Below are 26,169 nucleotides of genomic sequence, written 5' to 3'. Positions count from 1 at the left end.
GCTAAAGGCTGTTGGCCAGAATTTGTACCCCAAGTTCTTTGGTCATATCGCACTTCATATCGGACTTCAACAGGAGAAACTCCATTCTCACTTGCCTTTGGCACAGAGGCGGTTGTCCCTGTTGAGCTCGAGCAAGCAACATTCCGAGTCCAGAACTACATTCAAAGTGAAAATGACAAACAACTCACCCTCAACTTGGATTTAGTCGAGGAACACAGAAACCAAGCTCACTTGAGGAATGTCGCCTACAAGCAGCGCATCTCCAACTATTATGACTCTAGGGTCAAGCCTCGTTCTTTCAAAATAGGAGACTGGGTCTTAAAGAAAAGATTACTCTGCGACAGAGTCCCGAGTGAAGGCACACTTAGTCCAAACTGGGATGGACCGTATGAAGTCATTGGCATCAGTCGCCCTGGCTCTTACACACTTAGAAGCTCCGATGGCAAGACCCTTGGCCATCCATGGAACGCTGATCACTTGAAGTACTACTACAAATAGACTCACGATGTACAAGTGTTGAGCTATAGCCGTTCGGCATCCTATGTAATGAAGGCCATTTGGCAATGAATTCAATAAAGAGGTAATTTAGCCAACTCAGCCCTCACTCTTTTACATTCCTAGCAATGGAACACTCAAGTGTTGAAACCTCAAAGCAGATATATCCAACACGAAACAAAATCTAAGTATGTGTCGACAAGACTATACAAAGAAAGGAACAACCAAACAAGGGCTTATATCCAAACAATAGATCTATTCATACATAGCCAAACATGCATTAATAATAGTGCAAACACTCATAAACACCTAAAATCCAAAACTCTCAAGCTTATAACATGGGCACATGTTATACACACATCAGACTACTACATCCAGAATACATGCAGATAGTAAAGACACTGTTATTCATTCTCATCTGAAGCCGAACCCCTGGCAGTATCACTCCGCGTCCTACCATCATCCTCTGCATCCCCAAGATCCTCTTCACCATGCTGAGTCTGTGCATCAGCACTACCTTCATTATCAGACTCATCTTCGCTGCTAGGATCAACAGCAAGGACAAATGTCTCGCCCTTTCGATGATGCTCATCTATATCTTCGTGGTATTTTCGAAGAATGCTCCCATCATCATAACGATCAAGGACGGCCATCCATTTCCTTTTTTCAAAGCGAGCTTCTTGAGCACAGTGGGGTTTAATAGCAAGATGAAAGGTCGAAGAACTTAAGTATTCTTGCACAGCAGCCTCCCTTTCAGTTGGAATGCTCTTCTCCAGTTCAGAAATCTCAACTAAGGCACCATCCAATTCTCCCCTAACCTTGGATACCTCCAAGGTAGCCACCTCCAACTGTTTTTTAGTTGCCTCAAACAATTTCTTAAGCCTTAAGTTCTCACCATTTCGCCTTTTCAAGCTCTCCATGGTTTCGTCCTTCAGTTGGAGAGCCTGAGTCAAAAGTCCCTTATTCCTTCGGGCCTCGTCCACAAGCTGCTTATTCTCCTTCAGTTTTGCCTTGTACCGCTCAACCTCTTGCAGTCTGTCGTGATACTCGGCCATGACCTGCATGGCAAGACGATCATCACTACCTAAATAATGATAATAAAGAGGAAAAAGTAAGGAAATGACAAAGTAACACTCACATATGAAGACAGCTTCAACATCCGGTCGCAATCCGATTCATCCTTAGCTAAGGGCTCTCCGAGCTCATCGAAGGCGAATCGACGCCCTGCCAAGCAATTGTTGATATCCCCAAAATCCTTTGGCCGCGTGGCAACCCTCAAGTCCTTCCACGGGACACTGCCAGCTCTTTCCTTGCCTTTCCCCTCATGGCGGGAACCAGGATCACTTTCCTGGACAGTGTGCTCCATAGTAAGAGGATGAGGCAACAGTCGGCTCCCTTCTCCTACAACTACGGCAGCAGCATTTTCAACGGCCTCGACTCCAGTCTTCCTAAAGGCAGGCCCCTTAAGGACCCTATCTTGGGACTTAGGTCTAACGGATGGTTCCCCTCGGAACTTATGAATTTTCTTATGCGGTAGGATGTCTTCCGAATGAACTAACACTGGTGCTTTCCTTTTATGGGTGCTAGTCCCTGTTTTCTTGCTTACCTTCTCCACTGCATAAGGAAAATCAAAATAAGAAATACAACTTTCCAAATAAAGTAAGGAATTGAGCTAAGTTTACATGAAGGATACAACTTACTCGATCGTCCCTGGCTCTCGGAAACTAAGGGTTGGAAACCGTACCGACGAAATAAGGGTCGTAGCTTGCTTAAGTGTCTATCCTCTTTGGGCACCCTCAACACCTTCTCTATGTCAGATAGCTCCTGCCCAAACAGTTGGATGGTGCCCCGCGTCACTACATGAAGCAAAGTGTTAGAAGCAAGAAAAGACCACAACAAATAGCAAATAGTACGAACGGTTGATACGTTACAACCTACAGTCTGGAAGTGAGTAAGCACACGTCGCTCAGGCGTGACACCCTTATCATACTCCCAATCATTATACAGAAAGCACCAACGGTTTTTCCATGTGTAGTATGCCTTTTTCTTACCATACACAATACGCTCTCTCTCACTCCGACATGCACACTCGGCATAACCAGTGCATGATTTTGCTGGGCGCATCTTGTAACAGTAACGCCACTGATGGAAGGAAGGCTCACACAACCCACACTCCATCCAAATGATATAAAATCCAATCAAAGTATCCCAGAAACCAGGATTGAGTTGCCCAGGTGCATATCCGATCAAAGATAACATCTTTTGCAACCACGGATGTAAAGGTAGTCTCACCCCTAAAGTCAGTAATATCTGGGTGTAGAACATAACATGACCCTGGGGAGGCTCAGAAGGCCATTCTTCATCATGTACCAAACGTATCCCTACACTACGAGGGATATTACATGACTGCCTTAGCGCCTCAACCTGCTTCTCATTATCTAACAAGTTATTCTTTAGATGGTCTGCTGTGAACTCAGAGCGAACTATGGGTATGGCATCAAAAACAACCCCCTCACCCAACGCCATGGAGGAAGAACTAGCAATAGCTAAAGTTTGACGGTTGGGAAGATCATCCAATGTTTCTCTAGTACCGGACTCTAACAAAGACCCTGAAGACTCCGACATTGCAGACTCAGACTTAGAGCTAAAGCTAGAAGAGCCCTCATCACTAGAACTTCCAGGCTCTGACATCTACAATAAGAAGAAACAAATTCTATCACTACATGCATGATCAAAACATAAGGAAGTTCCTATATTACCCACATGAAGATGGTGCAAAGCGATGCCGGAACCCTTCTCAATCAGAAAGCAATCCGTCTTCCACAGTCACTACAAAACAAGCAAATGAAGACCGTGTCAAGCGCCAAAAAAAAAAAAAAAAAAAAAAAAACAGCTTCATCCAAAAAGCTTCACCCGAAAAGCTTCACCTCCAAAGCTTCACCCACAAAGCTTCACCTAAAAAGCTTCACCCACAAAGCTTCACCCAAAAAAGCTTCACCCGAAAAGCTTCACCTAAAAAGCTTCACCCACAAAGCTTCACCTCAAAAGCTTCACCCACAAAGCTTCACCCAAAAAAGCTTCACCCGAAAAGCTTCACCTCCAAAGCTTCACAAGGGCCCAAAGCTTCACCTCAAAAGCTTCACCCACAAAGCTTCACCCAAAAAAGCTTCACCCGAAAAGCTTCACCTCCAAAGCTTCACAAGGGCCCAAAGCTTCACTTAAGAAAGCTTCATCTACATACTTTCACCATCAAAGCTTCACCATCAAAGCTTCACCTAGAAAGCTTCATCTACATACTTTCACCATCAAAGCTTTACCTAGAAAGCTTCATCTACAAAGCTTCATCTACAAAGCTTCACCATCAAAGCTTCACCTAGAAAGCTTCAACACCAAAGCTTCACCTACAAAGCTTCAACACAAAACCTTGCTCCAAATAAACAAATTTTGTTCACAAAACCTAAACATTTTTTGTTTTACACCCACAAGGGCCCAAAATCTTCCTTCTTATTTATTCACTTATATATGTTCCCAAACATATTATGATAGATCAAATAATAATTCAAAGTCCAAAATTTAGTTATGGACAAAAATACAAGCAATTCACCAGTACTGAAGTTGCTACAAAAACTGGAATCTTCCCCAGCCTAGAAATCCAACAAAGCTTCGCCTCCTTTTCTCTATCAAATTTTTGCAGCTGCTGCTTCTCTCCAATGGAGCTGAATTTTGGACACCCTCTAGTTCTTGAGCAGATGAACAACTTTCAAGAAGGAACCATTTCTGTTTGAGCCACGGAAATTAAAGTGTTGAAGCTCCAAGCATGACAGTCGGATTCTTGCAGATTTCGAAGCTGCTGTGATGTTTCGAAGATCTGGAAATATTTAACCATTAGTTCATTCTGAATTTTTGATATGTTATGAAAGAGACGATGAGGAACAACTTCAATGAAGAAAGCATGCTGATCTGAGCAAGAGAAAATGGAGTTTCGAAGCTCACAACAAATCTGACGGGTTGACAGAAAAATAATAACCAGTCACTCATCATACCTGGATTTCTGGAGTTATACGGCTCCGAGGGACCTCAAATTTGGATATGTTGTAGTTCACAAGTTAAGGAACAACTTCGATGAAGAAAGTATGTTGATCTGAACAAGAGAAAATGGAGTTTCGAAGCTCACAACAAGTCTGACGGATTAACAGAACATTGATGAACAGTTACTCATCATACTTGAATTTCTGAAGTTGTACTACTCCGATGGCTCTCAAATTTGGATATGTTGTAGTTAAGGAATTAAAGAACAACTTTCATGAAGACAACTTTGTGATTCGAGCTACAGATGATGGTCTTATATTGAAAACCAATTCAGGGTGTTAAGGGAAATGAAAAACAATTCCACCAAAGAAACATCATTATGATGTTTCATCATTATGGTGTTTTCATCATTACGATGCTTTCATCATTGTGATGCTTCCATCATTGTGATGCTTCCATTATGATTGTAATGCACCAACGGTTACACCCTCTATCATAGCAGTATGTGTGTGTATCTCCCTATAGTCATCATGTGCAAGACTATCGTAGTCAGATGGCTTTCCATAAAACAGCTACCAACCGTTACACCTTCTGCAATTCCACTTATTCGGGCCTAGCAACCTTCATAAACAAAATATATGAAGAAAAAGTCCGGGGCTACCACTTAGAAAACAAAAGAATGAAGTTTTGGTACTTACGACATGGACTATTAGCAAGACACCTCATTCGTCAACTCCCTCGACTAGAGACTTGGGGGACTCCCACCATATGCTACTACGCCTTGGTACTCAAAAGTTCGTGACTACTCAGTGACTTGGATTTTTCAAGTCTCCAACCGAGAAGTTTTCCTCACTCGGGAAATTAAGGGAACACTACCTCAAACTACATGCTTCACTCACAAAGCTTCAACAATACAGGTTTCAACAAAAGCAAAAATTCAAAGAACTTTATGAAGAAGGCTTTGGTGTATTTAACACAATATGTTGAAATGAAGCAAAGCTTATTTATTAATATTTTCGATAAGCCACAAATATGTACATATACATGAGTCAAAATAAACAAACAAAAGGGAGCCTTCACAAAGGTTGCTTAGGGGAAGTCTCAGCAGTCGGTAGAGCCCCAGAAAGAGAAAGCACCGGAGGGTGGTTATCCGGAGCCTCAGTACTTGACAAAACCCCAGAAGGATGAGGCATTGGAGGTTCATCATTTGAAGCTTCATTACCAGGTACAACCCTAGAGGACGAAGGCAATAAATGCCTTTGGAACAAACCCACAAACCGCTGATGATCAAGTAAAACCTTACCATCAGATTCCTTCATCTAGTCAAGCTTCCTCTTCATGTTTGTAGCATAGTCATGGGCGAGCCGGTGCAACTGCTTATTCTCATGCTTGAGCCCTCTAATCTCCTGTTTGAGACTCATCACTTCAGCAGCCAATGATTCAACTTGGCGGGTTCTAGCAAATAGGCGTTGGGCCATATTAGACACAGAACCTGCACACTGAACACTAAGAGCCAGAGAGTCCTTAACAGCCAACTCATCAGACCGTTTGGAAAGTAGTCTGTTATCTTTGGGAGTGAGAAGGTTCCTGGCCACCACTGCAGCGGTCATATCATTCTTCATCACAGAATCCCCAACGGTAAGAGGACCAGTAGGGGATATGAAGGATGGGCGCCATATGTTGTCTGGAGAAGGCGTGGCTGTCTCTTCTCCAAGGTTCAAGTCAAAACGACGGTCGGAGGGTCCAGACATTTTCAAATGTGTTGAAGAAGGAAGAGGTCAGACAAATCAAGATCTTAGAAGTGCAAGAAATGAGTTTCTACTGGTAGAGATTCAAGTGTGCTGTGGAACTTAATGCCAGCCTCTATAAAAATCTGCACTCGACGGAGCTTCAGAAATCGAAGAGGCGTTTGCTTTCTCAAAAGCTGGGCTGCTCAGAGACCACGAGGGCCGATCTCAGAAATCGAAGAGGCGTTTGCTTTCTCAAAAGTTGGGCTGCTCAGAGACCACGAGGGTCGATCTCAGAAATCGAAGAAGCACCTGCTTTTTCAGCCTCGTCAGCACCTGTCACATGCACACTCAGCTTTGCGGAAATTACGGGCAATCTGTCGAAGATTTCTGGTGAAGTAGAAAGCACGTGAATCTTACTGTTCAATCACCGCTCTCCATATGCACCATCAACTCCTCGGGTACCACATATAACTTTGTCAAAGATCTCTGACAAAGTTTAGGCACGAGAATTTCGAAGTTCCAGCTACCCTACTATTACCCATAAGGGTAAAGGAACAGCACCACTGCTTGACAACTGGAAAATCCCTATGTGTGTCGACCTCCGTGTTTTGCGGCAAGACAGGTTGGCAAGAACGTCCAACCTTTACTCACATTCGAGAAAAGACTCCCAACATAATTACTTTCTCAAAAACCGGAGTAGCACCGCTTTCCGAATCTCAAGAGTCAGATCCTCGACGGGATTGCTTGTTCGAAAACCGAAGAGGCACAACTCTCAGAACTTCGAGAGCCAGATTTCCTTAGATAAAGCTTGTCTGTAATCTTCACACGTAATATCAGCTTTCCAGATACCACATACCACTTTTTCAAAGTGCTCTGACAAAATTAAAACACGTGAAGCTGGCAGCTCCCACTACATTGCTGTGACCAAGAAGGGTAAAGGAATAGCATTACTACTTGTTATTGGGAAATCCCTATATACATTGACCTCCCTCCTCAACGGACAGGCAAACCTGCAAAAATGCTCAACCCTTTCTCGCATTCGAAAAGGCACCCTCAACATAACCTCTCGAAATACTCAGCTTTATTTCCCCCCGATAATACCTCAGCAAATAAGCCACACCAAGAACAAGAGTATCTCATATCATCAGGGTCAAAAGCAAGAGTATCCCATATCATGCTTTCTCCCTGTCTTTGTCTTTGTCCTTGTCCACACCTGCAGGACAAGGAGAAAGAGAGCAGTCAGTCGGAACCTGAAATCAAACCTCCAATTTGGAACTGACTGCCTGGAGCCTTTGCCTGGTTGCTTACTTAGCATTGCTCTCGAGTACTCATCCTCAACTGCTGTCAAGGTCACGAATTCCACCGGCAAATACCTCATGACAGTTGATCAGATATTGGCTCTTTACACTGAAGCTGCCAAGCGTGGATGAGTCACTATGAAGGAATGTTCTGAAGGACCATTTAAATGCAAAGGTTGCACACCACTTCTGCCATGCAAAAGATTGAAGTAGAAGGTTCAACGGTGAGCTGAAACAGATCACTACAGCACGACACCTTTCCATACCACATTCATTATTCCGTCAACAGCAAAAGTATCCCATATCATCAAGGTCGAACGTACTCTAGATTTGATGGACTTGTTTTGACCCTCGAATTTTTGAGTCGGCCTTATACTCTGAAGGGCACCAGAAAACCCTCCAGCACAGTTCAAGAATAAGCCTATGGAAAGTTACTTCTTCAAAAGCAAAAGTATCTCATATCATCTCTTATCCATTTGCTTCTCCTTATCCTGGCAGTTGAATGAGAGACAAGGAGAATGAGAACAATCAACCGGAAGCCGAAGTCAAACCTCTGATCCTGGGTTGCTTACTTGGAAGTTTGACTGCTTACCTTGTCTGTCACCTCTTTCGGCAGATCTCCTAGCTCGGCGACTTGGGGGACTCCTACTATAGGGTTTGTATCGCACTTGACCAAGCCCGAAACTACAAGTAAGCTTCAAGTGAAATTGATACATTACCTTGTGCGTCAACATCAGCTAAATACACCATTCCCGGATGGAGGAAAGGTACTTCCAGAGAAGGGCAGATGAAGATCAGACCACACTTCGGTACTTAGAAGTTTCGTGATTACTCAAGGGATTGGATCTTGCAAGTCCCCAACCGAGGAGTTTCCCTCACTCGGGAACTTAGGGGAGCACTGTTTGTACCATACTTGACCAATCCCGAAACTACCGAGCACCGGCCAACGCTATACTGTCAAGGACCCAGAAGAGTTCCCCTCCGACCAGAAGGCCAATCACTACTCGACACGTGTCAAGATTAGAAGCCAATCAGAGCGCAGCACGTGTCGACATCAAGAACCAATCACAACACGACACATGTCAATGTGACAAAGCTACAAGTTTTTCTATAAATAGGGGTCATTCTTCCACAATATTGCCTAATGCCATTTTGTGTTAAATCATTCACAAGAACTCACTAAATTGAGAGCTTGATCCTTTGTACTTGTGTAAGCCCTTCACTACTAATAAGAACTCCTCTACTCCGTGGACGTAGCCAATCTGGGTGAACCACGTACATCCTGTGTTTGCTTCTCTGTCTCTATTCATTTACGTACTTATCCTCACTAGTGACCGAAGCAAACAAGCGAAGGTCACAAAACCTGACACTTTCTGTTGTACCAAAGTCTTCGCTGATTTTGTGCATCAACAAGTTACAAACAAGAACCCACTTTAAAAATTATAATAACTTCAACCGTTGAATCAGTTTTCAACGTACAGATTCCTTGATTTTGTGGATTAGGAGAAAAGAAGACTTTAAAAATTATAATAACTTCAACCGTTTGATCAATTTTCAACGGTACAGATTCCTTGATTTTGTGGATTAGGAGAAAATGATCCTTTCCGGATCTCTCCCCAAAAATAGGAAGTTGGCTTCCCTGCAACAGAGTTTATTTTTGTTTCCTTGATTCTTTTTTTTTTGTTAAAAACTGAAGTGTGCATGAAAGAAAATGGATAAGTTGAGATACTCTCCGTATTACCATTTGGTTTTGTAGTGCAAATTTGGATAAGCTTAAAGTAACTTACCTGTACGAATTACACTAACACTAATTTGGCATAATGTATCGGAAAATAAAAATATATATGAATTGAACTATGGATAATTTATTCTTGAAGAATATAACGCTTCCCATCACTTCCTTTGTGGCCTTGAGAATTCTTTTCCTCATTCTTCACTCTCCTAGCTCCCTCGACAAGTCAATTTTTTGCAATCAAATGAAGTAAATACTAACCAGCTGAAGGCACTTGAGGTTACATCCGGCCGTGAACGCTTGCTCGGAAGGTCTACCAATGCACAAGTTTGCGGCATTTAACAGCCGGTGACCACAAACTGGCAACGAAATCCTAATTTTTCATGCAGCAGCTCCCATCTTCAAAGTAATTGTATCAAAAAGTTATGTTGATGGTGTCATTGAATGCCAACTGATTCAGTAGAAAAGGTTATTGTTTCCAAAATCGAATGAGATTCACCATCCAAAGATGTTTCCATCTTCAAAGATCTGCAACTGAAGTAGAAAACTGCACTGTTCATGGAGTCGATAAGCACCACAAACGAATACATGATCACCAAAAGAGGCCCTTCCCAAATGCGCGAAGACCCGTCTCCGTAACTCAAAGTCTTCACCCTATGCTCAAACAATCCCTCAACAAACGCCATTCCAATACTCGATCCAAGAAATATCAGAAGCCCCACCTGAGTTTGTCCCTTGATCAAAACCCCAGACTGAACCAATGCCTCTGGTCCAGAGACATCCTCCAACACAGAGATCACAAAAGCAATGTTGCAAATAATAATGGCATTGGCAAAAACGACCGAGAAGGCGAGCCCAACCACCATTGCAGCATACACAATATAATTCGGGGACAACCCCACTATCGAACATGCATTGCACACAGCAAGAAGAAGGACCAAAAACAAGACAACGCTACCAGCAACCACCATACACATCCACATATAAGTTGAAACAACCCGCCTCCATATCTTGCACATAACAAAGTAAAACTGGGATGCATCAAACTTCTTCAGGGAGTAACTACAGTACACGGAGTAAACCACCGCAGCCTTCGACAACAATGATAATGTGATGTACAAGGGAAAGCACATTGTACACGAGATAGCCATCTCAGCTAACTTCTGGCAAGAGTGACTGATAAAATCCCTCAAAGGGAGTCCACTGGACTTTGCAATTAACAGCATCCTAATGGTTAGTCTCTTTACAAGTGACTGATCAACTAGGAAATTCGACAAAAGCACGGCGGAAATTGGGCAGATTAGCAACATGGCAATCGCCAAAAACCCCCACGAATTGTACCGGAGAATTCTAACAGTTTCCCTCAAAATCTCCAGAGCACTCATCGAATGAAATCTATGATCGTTACCAGAGAGATCTAACTCAAATCTACGCAAATGGGGTTCTTCGGATCCCTCTTTTTTCGAGTGATCCAATCTCATTCTTGGTGAACTTTCAGCTTCCATTTTTTTTTTCTCCAAATCAATCACTCACAACACCAATTCAACAGAATTACAAAACATATAAAATGTATATATACGTGATGACAATTAAAGATCAAACGGAGCTAGATTCAACCCAAAACGCAAAACGCAGAAGCCAGATTCGCATGAAAAGATTTACCGGCACTACAGATCTGAGGAGTCACGGAATACAGACGGGACAGTACCTTGAAAGCTGGGAGGCCGCATTGGGGGTGGTGATGGAGAGGCGTTTCGCGGAGGTTCTCCGGCGAGATTGGCGGAGAAGGAAGGCGTTGAGAAGGAGGGAGCTCTGACTCTCATGGAGGATTTGATTGAGAATCGAGCAAGGCGTGTGGAAATTGGGCGTGAAGGAGAATTAAAGAAATGAATGAAGGAAATGAGAGTGTGCGCGTCGGTGAGTTTAACTTGGTCGGGCTTTTATATGGGATTGTGGTGGAGCCAACAGGATCCTCTCCGGATCGTTTGGTGAGCGTGGGGATCCGTGAATAATGTCTGTTTATCGTACATTATACGATTAATTTTTATCAAATACTGTTTATGTTTATTTTTAAATAAAAATATTTAAAATAATTTATAACACTAAGATGTACAATGTACGATAAACAAACACAATTTATAAATTACCGAATCCTCACAAAGAGGATCCTGCACAGATCCGGACTCGTGTGGAGCTGCCAGCTGCACTACCTTACGCTCTGGACGGCGACGTTTTGGACTTACTTTTGTTTGTTTGTTATTATACGGCTTAGGAGAAAATTGTTTGTTTCTCGGAGGATACAATGAAGAATTGGTTTAGTGAAAAATAAATAATAAAAGAAATTATATTGTGTACAATTTGATATGTTAAGGCCTCGTTTGGCACTGCTTTGAGAAGTGATAGAAACACGTTTCCATAAACAATTTTACAATATTTATACTCACAAATTAAAAGTTTTCCATAAAAGAACTCAAACGAGAGAAATCAATAGTTGTAGATTGCACCTAATTCAAGTGACATAACAGTGATATTAGAGTAGAGAGTTTCGAACTCGCGACGCATGAGTGGAAATTCAATACCGTTCCACTAGAATATTAGACCAGATGCGTAAATTCAAAATCATTCCTTTGTGTATAAATATACTAATTACCACATGAAAAGAGTGATTACAAGTAACAAGACTTTAAATCCAAATTCACTCTTCGTTTTTTTTGTATAAAATATACTAATTACCACTTGATTATTATAATTGGGGTTTTTTTTAAATTCAAAATAATCATTGAGATTGGCATAACTCCTCGACTTGGTCCCTGATAATGAAAATCGATAAAAGGGGTTTCTAAGTTTGTCTATTGTAAATCATTTTGGTTATTCTATAAAAAATATGTCAATATCTTCGATAAATTGTCACGTGAATGACCACGTAACCAGACACTTTGGTCAAATTAATCCTTCCACTAAACGAGGATATTGAGAGATTTTTTTACAATAATACTAAAATGATTTGCGATGAGTAAATTCAAGAATCACTTATACGATTTGCATTTTCATGGACTAAAGGGTAAGTACTGCTTTGGTAATGCATGCATGTCTCTTTTCTTTTTTTTCTTTCTTTTTCTTTTTTTTTATGGAAAGGTATAATATTCGGTAAGATGTACAACATGATAGAAAATAAGATTATTAAAGAGTTTTAAAACGACGGAAATTGAAATGATGGAAAATTTGTGAATTTTGTTGTTTGTTAACCTAAAAGAATACTTGAAGTTGAATACATAATTTGTTATTTTTAAACTCTTACTCGTAGAAATTTAGAAATGACACATATTTACATGAAAGTTAAACTTGGGAATTGGATATTCCAAATTCCAAGTTTTTTTCCATGCGAAAATTTTAAATTTATACGTTTATGAATCCAAACAAAGAAATTGGTACATGTCAATTTATAAACTCTGACTTTTATAAAAAATCTAAGTCTATTTCCCTAATTCAAACATAATGTAAAAGAACTTTACTAGAACTTTCAAACCGAAATAAAAAAAGAGAGGCCACCATACATTCTAAGTCTATATTAGTAGCATGACAATGGGTTTCAATTAAAGACCAGTACGGTGCAACTACCAAGCAAGCATGAGAACTAAATCTTTTTCTATTGCAAATACTGCGATTTAGTGATTTTTTTTTTGTCTTTCTAAGGGCTGGTTTGGTATTGATGTGCTTTGAAAAAAAGCTGCTGTGAGAATAAGCGGCTGTGCTGTGAGAATAAGCGGCTGTGAAATAAAGCAGCAGAGTGTTTGGTAAACTTTTTTGTAAAAGTGCTTTTGAAAAAAAAAGCAGTCTGATAGTGAGTCTTTTCATTAAAGGAGCATGTAGCTCCATGTGCTTTGAAAAAAAGCCAGTTTTCCAAAGCTGCAAATAGCAGCTTCAGCTTTTTCCTTTGATTTCAGCTTATTTTCACAGCAGCTTCCAAAATAAGCCATTTTTTTTTAGTTTACCAAACACCTAAAACCCTCACAGCTTTTTTTCATGGATGTTTTTTTTTTAAGCACCTCACTCCCAAACCACCCCTAAACAAGGTATAATATTTGTAAAATATAAAAGAAACACAAATGAAAGTCAAGTTAAAAAAGTGACTCAATTAAAAAAAAAAGTGATGTTTGAAGTACTTTTCAAGGGACATTTTTAATAAATACCCCAGATAAAAAATACGAGTGAAATTTAGTTATTGTATCTCAACTCTATTAGGCTGTTACATCTTTTAATTTTAGGACTTGGATTGTCTGCCCTCCCATTTCGGTGCCCTCCTCGTGCCCTTCTATTTGTGTGGTTACGGTTAAGCCACGTTAACATTTTATATTAATATTTCTTTTTGTTTTATTATTTTTATAAAAAAATAATATAAAATATTAACATGGCTTAACCGTGACCACATAAAACAAGAGAGCATGAGGACACCGAAATGGGAGGACAATCCAAGTTCTTAATTTTATTCACGTAACATTGTGTGATTGACGTGATACAGCATTACGTTTGACTGAGTTGTACCGGCGGCCCGACGAAGACCAACCCAAGAAAACATAGCCAGGCCCGTTCAGTCCCCAACAGCCAATTCCTCCAAATTATCACCTTCTTCATCATTGGCTTCCTTCCACCTGCAGTTCCAAAACCTTCAAACTTCTTCGTTCCGGATCAGCCATGGCAATCCCATCTCCGCCTCTAACCGTTTGCACAGTCCTCAACGAATCCAAGCGCATAGTCAACGCCCACTCCTGCCACTTCCTAGCCCTCTCAGTCCTCTTCCTCCTCCCTCTCGCCTTCTCCTCCACCGTTTACCCCACAATCCAGAACCTCCTCGCCGATCGAGTCCCAGACAACTCCAAGATATTCCTCGAAATCTCAACTTTCGACCCCCATCAGCACCAACCCATCATCCCCGCCAAAACCCTTCTCATCGCCCTTGCTTTCTCCCTCTTCGCCGTCGTCTTCTCCCTCTGCGCCCTTGGGTCGATCACTTACAGTGTGTTTCACGGATTATATGGCCGGCCGGTCAAGCTCGTCTCCGCCGTCAAATCCGTCGTCTCCTCCTTCTTCCCTCTATTGGGCACTGCTTTCATTTCCCAGGTCCTCGTTTTATTGGTTTTTGTTCTTTTCGGGCTGTTCGTGTTCTTGGTGGTTCGAGGAGCTGAGCTCATGGGGTTTGAATTGGAGTACTCTTCGCCTTATTTCATTGGGTTTTTAGCGGTTGTTGTGACTGCTCTGTTTCTGGTTTTGCTGCATCTTCAAGTGAATTGGACACTGGCTGGTGTTGTGGTGGTGGTAGAATCAAAATGGGGGTTCGGGTCCTTGACCCGAAGTGCGAATTTGATCAAGGGAATGAGATGGGTGGCATTGCGGTTGCTGATATTTTTCGGCTTTTTCGTGGGGGTTTTGGGGTTCTGCAGTTGGGTTTCGGCATTGGATTTGAAGGGAGATACTGATGGTTGGACGAGCTGGGCGTTTGTGGTGCAAATTGTGGTGACTGCGACTTCTCTCGTGCTGCTCATGCTCTACAATGCCGCCGCAAATACGGTGTTGTATATGTATTGCAAGGCCGTGAATGGTGAGCTTGCCATGGAAATTGCTGAGGAGTTTGCTGGGGAGTATGTGAGCTTGCCCTTCGACAACGGAAAAGTCCCTCATCTTGTTTCGGTTGCATATGCTTGACGAGGAGCTTCAGGTCAGTCTGCAAGCTCTAATTTAGAATGTCTGCACTCGTTATTTGCTAGTGTAGTTTAGTACATCAGAGTCGGACTTTATGTGTAAAAGAATAAAATCAAATGTATGTGATCAATACAAATGGCTTGTAAATACAATTGGTGTTGCCTGATTTTCGTGTTTCGACGATTGTGGGAAACGGATGGCATTGTTGTTTTCGGATTGGTATGTAAAGCGAAGCCATAGCGCTTGCAGCTCCTTCTGAAAGTACAATTTGTTCCAACGAAGAAGCTATCTGCGCATTTAGATCTGTCGATTTTAAAGTTGATACGAGATGCATACCTCGCCTTGCTGAATCTGGGTTCATTTGATGTGGTTAGTTCTTCAAGCTTGAGCTTCTTTGAGTTCTCTGGTTTTGGTAGTTGCTTGTGTTAGGATGCAGTGAAAGGCACTATCGATTAATAAACTTAAAACCAGTTTCCAAATTGCGAGTCTAACAAGTAACAAGGCGGCATTTGGCCTTATATTTGGATTCAGTGAAATGCGGATGAATGCACAACCTCTTAGGAACTGAGATGCTACGCACAATAATAAATCTGGAAGCAAATATATAATCGAAGCGCTTTTAAACGATGTTTGACAAAAAAAAAAGAGTTTTAACGAAATACTTCCGGTACTGTTTACTTTTAACGAAAAATCACATTTTACCTTTCTTTGGTACTATTTACTACATCTTTTTTTGTCTTTTTTTCATTAAAACTAAAAAAATTTTAGACAATCATCCATAACAGAAACGCCTTTTGAAAAAGCATTAGTCGTGAATTTTTCAACGTGATTACAATACAAGCACTTATAAGTAAAATAACTTTCTAAAGAAGCAATTTCATACAAGCCCATCATAAACACTTCTCCATAAAGCACCAAAAATTGTTTTTATGACCCAGAAATGCTTTAATGGCTACAAGCTGTCTGTATGAATTGGGAAGCCATTTGAAGTAGTAAATTATCCATATTGTTTTACCCAGCCAGTTGGGGAGGAAGAAAGAAACTACTTACCGACATTAATCCAGCTGAGGCTGTGGCTGCAATTAAGCTCACCAGACAATACAGAAGTATGTGCATCTCGGTTAAAAGTTTGAAACCAAACTTTAGTAATTTCTGTACATCGCATGAAGCCCTGAGACTAAGATCTCGACGCCGATTACAGCCCCACGAATGAAAGAATTAAAATTAAAATCACCTAAGTTCCGATAAATCGCAGTTGTTGATCAGAGCTTTCTTGTGTTAGCCAGGCCAGAAGATGATGAGGCGTTCAGTTTGACGACCCGTTCGTCCTGATCAGACCGAAAGAGAAGGTTACTCCAGTTTGTAGACCTTTGGACAATTCTAGTAGGAACCCTGTCGCTGTCTTCTCCACCCGACGCCTCATACCCTTCGTACCCATCACTGGTTGACCTTGATAGTGGTATTCCCCTCTGGCCAGCTGCAATAGCGCCTGCAGGCAGACCTGTAAGCCGCCTTGCCTCTTCAGCTCCTGATGATGACACCCGGAAGGGATGGATGTCAGGTGAGTCTAAACTGCTCTCGGGAGAAGAAGCAACAATTCCTGTGGAGCTTGACATAGCTCGGCTTGTTTGGAAAGCACTCCGAGCTTCAAGCTGAAGAGGGGCCAAACTAGTCGATGTCTCAGTAAAGCCCTTGTCAACAGCTATAGCTGAACCCTTAGTTACAGACTCCATGGGAAGGTCAGCTGGGAGTCGCACCCGCTTGGTAGGTCGCCTTCTGTTATTGTCAGGCCTTGGAACCATTCGGCGCCCACTGCTTCCGCCAAAGCTGCTGTCTCTTTCTAGTACAAAAGGAGCATCCCGTCTCACAGGCTGCAGGATCTTGGACTTCTTTCTTGCCTCTGCTGCAGCTTTTGATACCTCTTCGGCATTTAACCTTGCCAGAGCCCACGGACTTATCTTTACTGGTGCATTCTTCTTCTTAACTGGTTCCCCTCCCACCATCTTTTTTCCGCATGAACTGACAGATCCGGTCTCTGGGGGCACAACATCAAACTGGAAAAAGGAAAACAGCAAAACAAAATCAGCTCATTTTGTTTTCTAATATCAGGGCTGTTACTGCAATTTACAGATTGGCAAGCCCTATGGAAAAGGAGCTTGCACTGATGCTTATGCTAAGGAGGAGAAACTCTAGAAAAGTCCATCACTTGGAAAACAACCACCCAATGGAACAAGTATAAACACAGATCAGGAAGCACTATCTACTGTAGAAAAACAGTTGCAGGTCAGATTACCTGATCTTCAAGGAACAGTCGTGGAGGTGTACACCATGCGCCACGGTGGAAAGTATTAAAGGAGCTTGCACTGCTTAATCCCGTAAGTGAGCTAGCAGGAGACATTTGAGCACTCTGCTGACCTCCAACTCCTTGTTGCTCTTGCTCCTGCTCCCTCAAAGCGATGATGTAATCATACGTGCTGATTCCCTGCACAATTGCAGGTTACCATTGTTAGCTAATTAACAATTTATTGTATTCACCAAAAACATACATTCTGCGTGAAAAAGGATAAGATAGGTTCTGCAAGTGAACTGTTAAGCAAGAAATTGAGGTGAAACAGACAGATATTCAATGGACAAGTATCATATTGGCGAATAATTATTAATGCTCATTGACAGTGAGACGGGTGACTAACAACTACTAGAGAAAAAGAAATCGGAGGCATTGAAACGGATCCTGAAACTGTAATGACAAAAATGATCCAAACAATTATTACAAGGACTTGATCCTCTATAGTAAATATAAAACGAAAACGCCAACATGATTATGTATGAAGCAATTGCAAGGCTAACCTTCTTTATAAGGAGGATATGAAAAAAGAAAAGCTGTGCAATCGGAAGGGTTGCAATCATAGCCAAAAGGCTGCAAGCTGCCTGCAAAGCTTAAGAATTTCATAAGTTCTATAGTACTAGCACAAATCAGATAAAATAATTCTCATCACGTAGGAATTTCTCAGCTAGACTAGAAAAGCCACGAATTTACAGAAGGTTGATTAGGACATCCAGCTAAATTGGAAATCAAGACAATAGCTGAAGACTCACCACCACAATGATGAAAGGCGCCAAAGAGAAACTGCTTCCCAACTTGGATGAAATATCCACAGAGATATGCTTCCTCTCAATAATACAGCAGATAATCACAAAGATTCCAGTTGACCATTGTAAAATAAGCTGCAATCTCAAGCACATGGTGCACAAACCATGTACATATCTGTCAATAATTAATTCGAATGAAAGTGACTTGAAAATAAAAATGCTTACTCTGAGGCCATCTTCAGGTTCCGGCTTGTTGCTTTTGGGCATAATGACAGATAATATAGGATAAGGAAACCAGGAAAGGCTGTCGAGGTAACAGTTGGGGAAAGCCAATGGTGAAAACGAAATTGATTAGCAATATTGCCAAGGAAGAGTCCTACGAGTTCTAAAGCAAAGGTCATATCTGGTAAGAATAGATGACATATGGAATCACTGGCAAAGCTTCATCAAGATTTTAAAGAAAAGGCTAGAGTGCATGGGGGATGATTAGAGGGCACGGGTTATCTGGAACTGGAGCAAACTCAAAGGGCTATTAAAGAATCTTAAAGGCAAAGAATGGAGGGGGCATGCTTACCAAGAGGAGAGAAGTAACCATAAGGGTGAAAAATTGTCGGTAATTCTTTTTGCCAATACAGTTGTTAAGCCACTACAAATCAAAATTGAATGAAATTAGAGGAGTTACAAAGGCACGCAAAAGAAAATAGGATATTCAACCAATCAAGATCGTGTATACCCTGCAGTGATGATCGAACTGGTCAACACATTTGTCACAAACTCTGCAGTGCTTGCTGTACTTGTAAACCTGTGTGCGAAGAATTATTTGGATTACAGCAACTAAGTACACCATCAAAGCAAGTGCCATGAATAATTTAAGAATGGTTAGGAGATGCTTGAGAAGATATTAGGAGGAAATGATCCCCAACAGGTTACATTTTAATTAAGCTTTTCTCTTAGAAAACAAAATACAAAATAGGAAAACTAGTTAGGCAATCATGAAACGCAACCAATCCCACTTTTGCAGTAGGATATCTCCTAAATGTAAACCAAAACTAGAGTACAAAATATCTGCATGCAACACTATTGACCTGACACCTCAAATGAGTCCTTCAGTTTCCGCTGCTTGTTATTTAATGCAGAGCACGACTCAGGAAATGTATGGGAAGAAGAATGAAATTTAGTAGATGTCAACTGCATTTACACACCTCAACTTCACATAAGCTGCAATAGAACATGCCGTCTTCACCTTGTTGCAGAGATTCCTCACTTGAACCGGAGCAATTGCAGACATAAGCACACGGAGAACAAGCTAGTAGAAAGCAAGATGAATGTTCTGATGGACTCTTTCCACCATCACTGGTGGACATTTTAGAAGTCCCATCTTTGCCCAGAACATCCTTATCCAAAGGTTTTCCTCCAGCTGCATTAGCGTCATTCATTGATGATGTTGATTCCCCACATAGTTTGGAATCTTTTGTTCTTTTATGCTTTTCATCGGCTGGAATGTTGAGATATTTCTTTGACCTAAAAACTCGTGGATCTGCTGGATCAGCAGCTGCACACCAAATATATAGGCTGAAGGCACATGTAATCTGAAAAGAAAATAGATGTTACTTAACGAGGAGGGCATAGGTAGAAGTAATATTATATTGGATGCAATCAAGAAAAATGTAAATCTATTTCGTTAACTGGCACATCAAACATGTTACATGGAGCTCCAAATTTAATGGGATAATGTTGGGGAGACCAAATTTTTAAACCAAATGTGTCACCAATAGGAAATAAGCACGTTAATCAACACTTAATAATCTAATCATCAACATCCACATCCTTTCGTTTACAAAATTTGGTTTAGAAATTTGGACTGCCCGCATTACCCAATTTAATGTCCTTTCACTCAAGCAATGGGAAACTATATATGGTCTAGATTCTCAAGGCAATGAAAATAGAGAGCAATAAGAACGGTGGATTGACGTCTCAAACTTCAATTTAGTTATTTATAAAATCAACACAACTAGATTGCTACTATAGAAATGGCTGCACGGACAAAAGATATTCTCCGAACAAGCTTATTTGTAATCTCTATAGGGCACTGCAACATCAGCAGAAATCACTTCAAAATTTCGAGAATACAGAACGATAGAGCTAGACACTCAAATTATGTGCTTTTGTCCACACAAGTTGTCAAAATCTCGTACTTTAACACATTAAATTTGGAAATTTCATGCAACAGAAATCACACAAGCTAAAAGACAAGCAACCCATTTCCCTTATCAGCTAAAATGAATGATACGAACCAGAATTAATCAAACCCAGAAAAAGCAAGAACCCAGATTGGAGAATAAATTTCAGACATGAATAAACAACAATAAAAAAACGGATCTCAGCTGTCAAACCACCAAAACATGAGCACAAAATTAAGGGATTCAAAAGAAAATGACTTACAAGAGGAGTGTAGAGTCCCATCACAACATACTGAAAAAGTTTCCTTCCAACAAAAGGAGCAAAGAACACATAGAAAGCAAACGCCAGAGCCAGAAATACAGCAACAGCCACCACCTTCAGAGATGCAAAAACAACCCCGCAAAACAAGATTAGTACTCCAATTGACTGATCTTAAACAACAATGGCGGCAAAGATTTTTACCTGGAGAGGATGGTATGGAAGTTGCCATCCATGCATCCTCATCTTTCACTATTTTCAGCTGGAATGCTGAAAACCCAAGATTGAAAAGCAGAGAAAACAATGTATGGGGAAGAAAAATCCTGACTTGGGTGTATCTTTTACTTATTTTCCTCCAGTTTCCCTCATTTTCCAGGTGAATTAAAAACAATTGAGGTAGTGTGGAACCAACCCAACAGAGACTGGATTAACATCTTCCAGGAGGGTGTCTAATCAGAGGGAAAAAGGAGCTCAAAGGGTGGAGAGAGAGTGGGTTTTTGAGAGAAATGGGCAACAAACAGCAATGAGGAAGCTTAGTCCTGGTTCACTCAATCATAACCTTTGCGTTATGGAAGGTGAGAGAAAAAGAGAGGACCTTAGCTGGTTTTGGATTTTCTCTTGTTTCTTTCCGCAGGGCCTCTTTTTACTTGAGCAAAAGATCTATGGCTGGTTGACTGTACACAGATGAGATGTGAGGAGAGAGAGGAGGAGGAGGAGGAGAGAGAGGGTCTCTGGTTTTCTTTCGTTGCCTATAATTACTTACAACCAACCTATTACTTTTTTATTTGTTGCTAGCGTTACCTTTTCCTCTGGGCAAATCATGTGTGTCACAGACCAGTGCAACAGACAGTTCACAGTTGTTTCCCTCTCCTTTTTGTAATTGCCCTCAACCCCCATGCAACCGTGTTCATTATCTCTCCGTAATATGTAGAAGCTCGTTTGAAATTGTTTTTAAAATAATTGAAATTGTTTTTAGATAAGATGTTTTTGGGTTCTAAAAATATTTGAAGGGTTTCTTAGTTGTGTTGTGTGCTTCTTGTAAGAAGTACTTTAAGTGTTTTTTCTAAGATTTACTTACATTTTTACCAACGATTGGTTCTAAAAGCATCATCAAAAGCATTTTCAACTATTTTAAAAACACTTCCAAATGAGCCTTATATTATTGTGACGGTATTCAAAACTAACAGTTACAGTGAGAATTCATTGCTAATTATTGTTTGAGATAACGCTTCAATGAAGTAACCAATGTAAGTAAGTCCATCCATCTTGTATTTTCTAATGGGAAAACTTTGTATTTCTTATGGTGCTAACTCCTTATAGGAACTGGACAAATACCTACTTAAATTGAATGCTGTTTTTTTGTTCATCATGTTGTCTAAAATTACAAGGAGGGGGTGGTTGGATTGATGCCTCAAGAAAAAGACCCAAGTTTGGATGTATCTTTTGCCTTACCATCAAACCTTCTAAGAACTTGAGTAATTCTGCATACATTTACAAACAAGGATGTTGATGTTGAATGGTCCTACTTTGTTTTCTCTCTCTCCCTCTCTATTGCTTTGCTTTGAAGAATGCTTAAGGTTCACGTTTGTTCTTTTGCACGCCATTAGTTTGGATAAATTTAAGGCTGGTTAGGTATTGATGTGCTTTGAAAAAAAACTGATTCTGCTGTGCTGTGAGAATAAGCTTATTTTTGCTGTTTCACGTTTTCAGCTTTTTTTCATCAAAAACTGTGAAAATAAGCTGTTTTTAAATGTTTACCAAACACTTTTTTGAGCTTAACTTTTTTTTATACCCACTTTTTATAAAAGCACATCAGCACCAAACCAGTACTTAATTGGTCTCTCAACTCATGTGTTGAAAGTTGAAACCATTACCATCCAATTAACTAAACCCAGTCTAGAAATAGTGATTTGCATGGATGTGTTTGTTTTTTTTTGTATTTGAGAGAATGTGTTTTATCATCGGTTATAACTTTTATATACGTTTACATGGGTGTATCGTTTCATCTTGGTAATCAGACAGATAGCGTTATAAAATAATCTTTCGACCAAAAATAAAGATTTATAAGGTAATGGAACAAGATTCACTTGTTTACAGATATTTCTTATATGAACCGGAGAAAAGTATGCATGAAGATCCTTAGCCATTAGATCCATAGCTATAAAAGTACAAGTTTCCTAAACCCTAAAGTAAAAAAGTCTTGTGCTCCGAAGAGACTATTGGTAAGAGAGTTGCTCAACGAACGACATAGTACAAGTTGTTCTCATATTTGGGCAGTACCAAAAGTTTCTTCAGAGCTAGAAAATGTGTGTGAGGCAGTGATGAAGCTAATATGGGATCATTGGCTGCTCATGACCCCAATAGCTAGCTTCATAACTTAAATCTATATATGTGTGTATAACACTATACATAACTGCAGCAAACTAAAAGAACAAGTCAAAAGCATTGAATTACTAATTGCCGCTTATTTTGTGCAACCCCTTGTATAACTATATGCAGTTCTTTTCTTTATTTTTCTTTTCCTATTTTTTGTGTTCAATAAAAAGCTTCAGACAAAATGTGGCATAACTTGGCAAGTAGTATATAAAAAAATGATTTGATAATGTTTTTTTAGACTAAAATTATGACCTTATTGTTACAAAATTCTAGTTCCGCCACTTAAATGGATATAAGCAATGTGTTAGAGAGCCAGAAGGAACGAGAGTGACATAACAGTGAGAAAAGGCTCAAAAGGGGCAATCGAAGGGGATGGTGCAGATTGCGAAGTCCATGCATCGGAGGGATGGGCACTGGTTTTAGAGTTTCTAAAAACATTTTGTCAATTTGCATTTGTCCTTTTCTTGTCAGATTTTGGACTCGATGACACACTAAATAACGTTATAAAATAGTACAAAAAATAATTCGATCACCAAACTTAGAGTAAAGATTTGCTCCGGATCTCTATGTCTAAAACTCAAAGATCAGATAATTCAAAATTCAAATTGAATTTGGTGGTTTTTATTATCTCATTTTATTGATCCACTTGACATAAACCAAGGGCACCAATTTTTCTTTCGCACAAACCAAGGGCTAATATTTCCCTTAAGGTCTAGAGACTAATGTCCAAAGAGAATCCAAATTCCCATATTTATGCACCAAATAATGTGTCATCAATCAAATTTATACATTAATTCAAGTTGGAATTTAATTAATAGTTATAAATAAAAGTTAGATGGTGTAGAATATGATATCTCATTCAGTGCACAAATTTAGAATATGTAGTACCATCCTAACAAAAAAATTACCATCCTAATAAAAATAGGATAGCTATCTACACACTCATTTTTGCTTCACACATACTTCACTCAATTTATGACCGTCGAATTAAATGAATTGAAGAAGATTAAAGATAAAAAAATAACAATAGTGTTAGGTGTGTGAATATCACCAACGTAAAAAACACTACAATTAAATGTCAAGTTGGTAATCAAGAAGATTGTAACATGAATCTACATATGAAATTTTTTTCAATGTATCCAACACACGGCCTCGTGGTATTATTATTTCAGTGAAATTATAAGAAGTAGAATTAGCTTTATTGATACAAATGTGAAATTTTACTGGTTTGTTTGGGTAAAAAATAAGGAAAACTAATAAATAGGTTGAAAACTTTAAGTTTTAACGATAAGGACAAAATAAATGGTAAAATGAATAGTACCAAGATTGATTTTTTAATGTAAAAATATAATTTTTCATTAAAATGAACAGTACCGAAACAATTTCGTTAAAATTCTTAAAAAAATTTGAGGTAAAAAGTGAAAAGAATAAAGCGAGTTTACGTATAGGGTCGCTGACACAGTTGTTGGGCTGCATTAAATTCTTTGGATCTCGATCTGTCCGCATCTCGGGCCTCAAAACTCAACGAGACCCCACCTATTTCCGTGTACGTTGACCAGACGGATAATTACGACCGTGGATGTCCAGCAAAGCTGTATGATGGTTGTGATTGATGATGGAATCGACGGTTCACACAGTACATGTCGGCTTCTACATCATACGAAGCTGTAGTGGATAGATGATTGATACATTTCTGCTCTTGTTCTTTTCTCTTTGGGACCAATGTCGAGATCATGTGGCAATTGCGGTGACGGTGAGACAGAAGCTGCTTTTCTCAGTTTTTTTTTTTTCAAGCAATTATATATAAATTTAAGAAAAAATAATTATACACACAATTTTCTTTTTATGTACACTTATTTAATTTTGCGCTTGTTTTTCTTTACTTTATTCAAGTTATGTTATCAATTAACAAGAGTATGTATGGGATGTGAAAAATAATATTTGAAAATTATTTTTACATCTTAAAAGGTGAGTAGGTTTAAGTGTTAAAAAATATGGGGCTTTTAGATCTAGGTCAAAAAATATAGATAGTTTTTAAGAGTGAGTCAAGTTATCTAATTACATGTTTTTATTTTTTTTATACTCGTTTTATATTTTTTTAAATATTAAAAATCAATTAAAATCTTCTAATATTATGCATTTTTCAACTCCAAAAAATCTAATTAATATCTTATAACAAAAAAACTAATATACTAACATAAATTATCTACAAAACATTATACCATAACTCAAGTAACAAATATATGAATGTATATTATACCTGTAAGCGAGATATGAAACCTAATTAAAAGATAGGAAAAAACATAATATACCTACGAGTAAGACACATTAATCTGTGACACATTGATTATAAAAAAGAATATGTTATATAGATACATAAAAATAATTAACCTATGATATAGGTTGATTATAAAAATAAAAATAAATCTATAAATGGGGTTTAAAGCAGGAGGAAGAACAATAAATAACAAAAAAATAAAATAAAAAGAAATAATCAAAGAGATAATTAGGAAGAAATTTGATTTTCATAATAAATCTTATCATTGAATAGATAATTATTGATAATTAAATAATTAAATTTAAGGAATTGGACTTATTTTAATAAATTTGACTATTACTACTATTGGCTAAAAAAATTGTACTTATATCAAGTTTTCCCTAAAAATATTTATCTTTGTATTTGAAGTTCTATATTTGAATCGCTCCTGAAAAATATTCAAGATAAATCTAAGCATTGTTTTGAGGAGTTGCGAGTGAATATATTTGTAAATCTTGTTGTAAAAAAAGTAAAAACTAAAAGTGTTCAATGAGTTAATAAAAAGAGATATTGTTGGTTTTCTCCCCGAAATTGTAAGAAGTTGCTAATTTTTCTCATGAACTTTAATTTTAGTTGATTGCTTATTCTGAACTTTATAATTAGCCAATTTGCCCCTAAACGTTAAATTTTGGTATTTTCCATCTAATTGTCTATACATTTTAGTCACATCGCAAATGTTTGAGGTCAATAAAGTAATTTTATCTCGCATGTGGACAGCATATTGCTTTTTGTTTTTTCTTCTCTTCCACTAGTTGATTCCTTACACTTTCTGTTTGAATTAGTTATGAGAATACAATTAGAAGTTGCAAAGTATCGGCTTTGCGCACATTTATCAAAACAAAATTACTTTTTTGTTCACATACAGTTGTCATGTGTTGTCCACATGACCAAGATGAATGGAAATTTTCAAAATTTAACATGGGAGGAAATTGACTATTTATAAATATTCAAGAGATAATTTGCTAA

The 26,169-nt window shown here is 39.2% G+C and overlaps 4 protein-coding genes across 5 annotated transcripts; 1 reads left to right on the top strand and 3 right to left on the bottom strand.

Annotated features, from left to right (window-relative positions):
- Positions 1–731: 731 nt before the first annotated feature.
- On the bottom strand, positions 732–3,250 carry LOC126595045 (uncharacterized). 2 transcript variants are annotated; one of them, XM_050261367.1, is made up of 4 exons: positions 2,430–3,250; positions 2,196–2,351; positions 1,634–2,109; positions 732–1,553 (listed from the first exon to the last, which is right to left on the bottom strand). In XM_050261367.1, the coding sequence occupies exons 1-4, from the start codon at positions 3,184–3,186 to the stop codon at positions 900–902; spliced, it is 2,043 nt and encodes a 680-aa protein (XP_050117324.1). In that variant the 5' UTR covers positions 3,187–3,250; the 3' UTR covers positions 732–899. The 2 variants fall into 2 exon arrangements, with proteins under 2 accessions (XP_050117324.1, XP_050117323.1); XM_050261366.1 differs by having other exon boundaries at positions 2,196–3,250.
- A 6,000-nt stretch (positions 3,251–9,250) lies between these two features.
- On the bottom strand, positions 9,251–11,243 carry LOC126595046 (uncharacterized). The gene has a single exon (XM_050261368.1). The coding sequence runs from the start codon at positions 10,787–10,789 to the stop codon at positions 9,722–9,724; it is 1,068 nt and encodes a 355-aa protein (XP_050117325.1). The 5' UTR covers positions 10,790–11,243; the 3' UTR covers positions 9,251–9,721.
- Positions 11,244–13,805: 2,562 nt separating this feature from the next.
- Positions 13,806–15,147, top strand: LOC126595044 (uncharacterized). Its single transcript, XM_050261365.1, has one exon. The coding sequence runs from the start codon at positions 13,977–13,979 to the stop codon at positions 14,982–14,984; it is 1,008 nt and encodes a 335-aa protein (XP_050117322.1). The 5' UTR covers positions 13,806–13,976; the 3' UTR covers positions 14,985–15,147.
- Positions 15,148–15,871: 724 nt separating this feature from the next.
- Positions 15,872–21,324, bottom strand: LOC126595043 (probable protein S-acyltransferase 22). Its single transcript, XM_050261364.1, has 9 exons — positions 20,715–21,324; positions 20,514–20,627; positions 19,274–19,660; positions 18,805–18,873; positions 18,646–18,717; positions 18,078–18,206; positions 17,829–17,909; positions 17,275–17,463; positions 15,872–17,035 (listed from the first exon to the last, which is right to left on the bottom strand). The coding sequence occupies exons 1-9, from the start codon at positions 20,754–20,756 to the stop codon at positions 16,244–16,246; spliced, it is 1,875 nt and encodes a 624-aa protein (XP_050117321.1). The 5' UTR covers positions 20,757–21,324; the 3' UTR covers positions 15,872–16,243.
- Between the last annotated feature and the right edge of the window lie 4,845 nt (positions 21,325–26,169).

The sequence above is a fragment of the Malus sylvestris genome, chromosome 13 (genome assembly GCF_916048215.2).
Source record: "Malus sylvestris chromosome 13, drMalSylv7.2, whole genome shotgun sequence".
Lineage (NCBI taxonomy): Eukaryota > Viridiplantae > Streptophyta > Magnoliopsida > Rosales > Rosaceae > Malus > Malus sylvestris.
This window is presented reverse-complemented; position numbering and strand designations above follow the sequence as displayed.

Bases quoted from the DNA above. Each gene is read 5' to 3' on its own strand.
- LOC126595045 (XM_050261366.1), bottom strand. From the start codon at position 3,186: ATGTCAGAGCCTGGAAGTTCTAGTGATGAGGGCTCTTCTAGCTTTAGC. The intron at 2,110-2,195 runs GTAAGTTGTATC...TTCCTTATGCAG, and splicing joins CGAGAGCCAGGGACGATCGA to TGGAGAAGGTAAGCAAGAAA. The intron at 1,554-1,633 runs GTGAGTGTTACT...CTTGCCATGCAG, and splicing joins TGTTGAAGCTGTCTTCATAT to GTCATGGCCGAGTATCACGA.
- LOC126595043 (XM_050261364.1), bottom strand. From the start codon at position 20,756: ATGAGGATGCATGGATGGCAACTTCCATACCATCCTCTCCAG. The intron at 20,628-20,714 runs GTAAAAATCTTT...GCATCTCTGAAG, and splicing joins TTCCATACCATCCTCTCCAG to GTGGTGGCTGTTGCTGTATT. The intron at 18,207-18,645 runs GTAAGCATGCCC...TTGAGATTGCAG, and splicing joins TGGTTACTTCTCTCCTCTTG to CTTATTTTACAATGGTCAAC.
- LOC126595046 (XM_050261368.1), bottom strand. From the start codon at position 10,789: ATGGAAGCTGAAAGTTCACCAAGAATGAGATTGGATCACTCGAAAAAA.
- LOC126595044 (XM_050261365.1), top strand. From the start codon at position 13,977: ATGGCAATCCCATCTCCGCCTCTAACCGTTTGCACAGTCCTCAACGAA.